Source organism: Bison bison, unplaced genomic scaffold (assembly GCF_000754665.1).
Source record: "Bison bison bison isolate TAMUID 2011002044 unplaced genomic scaffold, Bison_UMD1.0 scf7180017858660, whole genome shotgun sequence".
NCBI lineage: Eukaryota > Metazoa > Chordata > Mammalia > Artiodactyla > Bovidae > Bison > Bison bison.
The window spans coordinates 19179-24563 of record NW_011489232.1 but is presented as its reverse complement, the minus strand read 5'-3'; the positions used below and the strand labels follow the sequence as shown (position 1 = coordinate 24563).

The following is a 5385-nucleotide window of genomic DNA, read 5'->3' as shown; positions in this document are numbered from 1 at the left end:
ATCCAGTTCTTGAAAGCAGGGCCATGTCAGCTTCCCCTTCAATGCTCACTGTGATGAGGGGTTTGTAGAGAGGTGACAGTTAGTGGCAGAGACCTGTGGAAGAAAGAAATTTCCTGGCAGAGAATATCAGTTTCCAATTGACAGAAAATATGACACCACAGCAAATATCTTTTTTAAACTCAAAAACTTTAATTGACATTTTAAGTGGAAGAACCATTGGCTCTCTGAGAGAAGATAAGACTAAAAAAAACTAAACTCATCATATGTTATTATTTGAGTATAAAGTACAACACCTGTTACATTAGAATTTTTTATATCATAATACTGGCTGATGAAAGAATGGCCTACTAAATGGTTGTTTCAAATGCTAATGCATTTGAAAACTTATATTTACAGCAACACACAATTTAAAATTTTTAACTCACACCATGAACACCACCAACAATGAAAACAAATAGAATGATGGGAGATAACTGCAATGCAAAACGGTACAGTAATGGCAGTGGGAAAAGTGCTGTGAGACTAAAGTGCCCCACAGTTGTTTTCTTTTTTAAAATCCTTTTACTTCAACTTCCTCATCTGCAAAACTGACTGATTATGATTTACCCATGGACTGGCTCTAAGATCAACAGTGAGAATCATTACTGTGTCCTTCCACAGTGCCTGGCATATAATAGGAATCTGATAAATATAACCTACTTATTATTTTATGACCATTATAATTGTTATTGTGATGATTAAAAATAAACTCTAACAATATTAGGGAGTTGCTTTTAAAATTGCATGGTGTAGCTGTTTATAACTGCTTCATTCAAAATCAAAACTATAAAATGCTAACCCAATCAATTAATGACTAGTTTTCCCTATGTAGTATAATGGAATAAAACTCAAATATAAAAATGAGCTGTGGATGCAGGCAACAACAACAAGGTGAATCTCAAAAGTATTATTGCAAGTGAAAGGATCTGGACAAAAAGATTACATTAAGATTATGATTCAATTTATGGGATCTTCTCTAAAAGGTGCTTCCCAGGTGGCTCACTGGTAAAGAATGTGTCTGCCAATTCAGGAGACACAGAAGATGAGCATTCAATCCCTGGTCAGGAAGATGTCCTGAAGTAGGAAATGAACCCACTCCAGTACTCTTGGCAGGATAATCCCATGGACAGAGGAGCCTGGTATGCTACAGTCCATGGGGTAACAAAAGAGACAGACACAATTGAGCACACACATAGGGGCTCTCTTAAAGGCAAAACCTATGATAGAAATTAGTTTGGAGGCAGTGGAGAATTTGTGGCTGTGGGAGAAGAGTGACTGCAAAGAGATAAAAGGCACTTGTGGGGTGATGGAAATATTCCATATCTTGATTGATTGTGGTGGTGATTTTATGACTGTAAATATTTTTGAGAATTTATCAGACAGTGCACGTACATCTAAACCGAGTGAACTACTACTTGAAAGTGTGCATTAACAAAACATGCCTGAAACATATCAAGTAGATTATATAAATATCCTTGCAACAATAATGTCTTAAGGAAATTTACACATACCAAGAGCTCAAATGTGTGCATTATTTTGCGATCCATGATTTATTTGTGTTTTTGCTCACTTTTATTTTATGAAAGTTTTATGAGGGTTGTGGAACCATTTAACAAACTTCATGTTAAAAAGTACAGAGGGGAGATAGGAAAGAAAGACTTTTCATGTGATTTGAAAATAAAACAGAATATAATCAAGTCACATCACCTACTACCACCTAAAAATTTGACATATCGTTTAATCTTTGTGTGTTTTAAACTACAAATAATATATGTATTAGAAAATAGCATCTACCACAGAGTCTTAATGGGGAGATAAATTAGAAATGTTTTTCTTTGATCACAGTAACATTCTCTCCCCATTGGATTTAAATGATCTATGGGTTCATTGGAAATATTTTCAAATGGTTTTCAAGTGGAATAGCTATTTGTATTGTTCCCTGGATTAAGAAAATAAAACTAAACACAAAAGTGTATATTTGTTTCTACTCTGGAAATTACTGATTGTCTCTCTCTCCAGTTCAGTAGGGTGGGAGTGGGGAAGACTGGCTGATGGGCAAAAAGCATCAAGATTAATTTTTTGTTGTTTGCTTGCTTCATTGCTTTTTAAATTTATTCAAAAAGGTCAAATTTTCTTTTAGGCTTATTTAGTTACATTGCCATGGGACTAAACTGGGAAAATGGGTAGACAATAAACAAGAATGTCATTTACAGTAAGGAGAATTTGAGTAAGATAAATTTTGGTCCTTAAGTAATTACTTGGGGGATTTTAATCAGCAAAATATACCTTTTTATAATGAATGAATCCCAAACTGGCCATAGTGAGATGAATTTTAATAGCTAAACTGCCTCAGAACTTATTATGATTTGGAAGCTATTATATATGTATTTGCAGATATACAAAAATCATTGACAGCGTAACTGATTTCACTGATATGATAGTTTCAAGGAAAATGCAGAGAAAAGTATTTGTAAAATGGAAATCCTCATTCAAATGAAAGTAATTAAACATATTTTAATTATTCACTGACTCTTACCCTTTTGAACTGCTTTGCTGACTTTTAAATACATTCACATTTGATATTAAGACTTACATTTTTTCAAGTAAAACAATCTCTGGACTCTTCTTCGTATTTGCTGAGTCTTGATACTATAAATAATGGGGTTCATCAAGGGCGGGAAAAGGATATAGACATTGCCCATGAGAACATGAACCCAGGGTGAGAGGTGTCTGCCAAAACGATGAACCATGGTCAGACCAATGATTGGGATGTAGAAAACCAAAACAGCACAGATGTGAGATACACAGGTCTGCAAAGACTTGATTCTCTCTTCTCGTGATGCAATTGCTAAGACTGCATGCAAGATCATGATATAGGAGATAATGATGAGCACTGCATCCAACAACAAGTTGCTGATCACCAGGGCCAGACCATAGATGCTATTGAAGCGAATGTCTGAACAGGCCATTCGAATTAAGTCTTGGTGCAGGCAGAAAGAGTGAGAAAGGATGTGGGGGTGACAATAATTTAAGAACTTTAGGCGAATAATGACTGGAGGTATGAGCATAGAACTCCTACATAAGATTGCCACCCCAATCTTCATGATTTTGTCATTAGTTAGGATGGAGGAATAGCGTAGTGGGTTGCAAATGGCAATGTAGCGGTCAAAAGCCATAGTAAGGAGGACAGAGGACTCCATGAAGGACAGACCATGGATGAAATAGGACTGGGCAATGCAGGAATCCAGGCTGATCTCTTGAATCACCCCCCATAAGATTCCCAGCACTGTGTGCACGGTGGACAGCCCCACACACAGGTCAGTGAGGGCCAGCATGGCCAGGAAGTAGAACATGGGCTGGTGCAGGCTCGGCTCAGTCCTGATCACGTGGAGCACCATGCAGTTCCCCAGGAAAACCATAGCATAAATGGAGGCAAAAGGGATGGAGAGCCAGAGATAGTCAACTTCTAAGCCAGGAAAACCAGTGAGAGTAAATCTGGAACTATTGAAGTTCAGGATAGAGATAGCAGACATTAATAGAGGATTAAAAATATTTCTAGAGAGGTATTAAAAATTAGATCACTTTATGACCCTTTAATTTCTAGTAATGTTTGTCTGCTTTTGAGAAGAAAATATAATACAGTTTCCTCAAGTATCATGAACTCCGCAAAGTAGAGGCCTGATTCATTATTCTTTAGGTCGAGAACCAGTTGTCTAAACATAGCTATTCCAGTGCTAGTGACTAAGAATGTCAGAAGACTAGAGGGTTTTACGCAGAAACAATAATGTTAATAGGCTCATGAGACTTGGTTGGGGATACACTTCTGGGATCTCTGTTTATTTCAAAAGGAAGATAATACATAGCCACAGGAGCATACTGCTGCCATGGCTGGCAACACCACTGGGAAAATGTGAAATGCATGTGTAATTTTTCTCTTGGGTAGAACAGCTGATCATTTTACTATCACCAAAGTATCATAAGATCCCAAAGGGGATAGACTTGTTAAAGTAACCTAACTTTGGATAAAATAAAGTTAGCCAAAATAAATCTGACAAAATAAGTGGAATCAGAACTGTTATGTGCTGGATTCCACACTGCTTAGCTTCTAATAAATTATTTACTGATTTTAGTTGTACTTTATTTTTCTTCTCTATGTTCATGTATCTCTTTATCCTGTTAAAAGCTTTCTAACTTTTCTGACATTCTCAATACTTTTACTTTTTATGTCTTTCTATGAAATATAAGTCATGCATTTTAGACTGTAAAATCCAAAGCTTGCATTAGATCTTGAGTAATAGCTGGGCATGAAATAGCTAGATCATATGGTAGATATTTAACACTTTGGCAAGAATAGAGTGGAATGAAATATTTGGGTATTCTAAGGAAAAAAAAAACAGTCTAAATTCTACATGTAGTGACATTATCCTTCAAAAGTGAAAGAGAAATATTTTCTCAGGTGTGCAGAAACAGAGAATCAATAGGTAATAAACTGACACTGCAAGAATTACTTTAAAAAGTTTCTCAGAGTAATGAAAAATGATATTGTCAGAAATTTAGATCCACATTAAAAAAGCATCAGAAATGGAATAATGAAGCTAGATACTTTATTTTTAATTGATGTAATAGATGACCATTTATTCAAAGAAATAGTTGTAAGAATTTATTTTATGATTATATGGGTAAGTGAATGATTAACAGCAATGTTATAAAACATGGGAAAGAGAAACTGGGAGTTGGGACTATTCTAATGTAAGTTACCTTCAGTACTCATAAAGTGGCATGTTGTTGAGTCGCTAAGTCGTGTCTGACTCTTTTTTAACCCCATAGACTATAGCCAGCCAGGTTCCCCCGTGCATGGGATTTCCTAGGCAAGAAGACTAGAGTGAGTTGCCATTTCCTTCTCCAGGGAATCTTCCAGACCCAGGGGTTGAACCCACATCTCCTGCACAGCAGGCAGATTCTCTACTGCTGTGCCACCAGGGAAGCACATAAAGTGATATATTATTGTTTAAAAGTGAACTTGGATTAGGCACTCACTAAACAAAAATGAAAAATAGGTAAAATTTATATGCAAGCAAATAAAAAGAATCATCTAATGTGCTCAATTAAAACTAGGGAAGGGGAAAAAAGAGAGGAAGAAGGGAACAAAAACAAGAAAGAAGAGAAAAGTAGAACAAGTATAACTTATAGAAAACAATATCAAACATGGCTGATTTTAATCCAATTAAATTAAAGATCACTTTAGGTGTGAAACATCTGAATATGAAAAGTAATAGGGATAACTTGTCAGAGCAGATTTTAAAAACATAATTATATATTGTCTACATGATACCACTTTAAAGGCAC

General features: G+C 35.7%; 1 protein-coding gene across 1 annotated transcript; it reads right to left on the bottom strand.

Annotated features, from left to right (window-relative positions):
* Positions 1-2621: 2621 nt before the first annotated feature.
* On the bottom strand, positions 2622-3572 carry LOC104979999 (olfactory receptor 51V1-like). The gene has a single exon (XM_010828542.1). The coding sequence runs from the start codon at positions 3570-3572 to the stop codon at positions 2622-2624; it is 951 nt and encodes a 316-aa protein (XP_010826844.1).
* Between the last annotated feature and the right edge of the window lie 1813 nt (positions 3573-5385).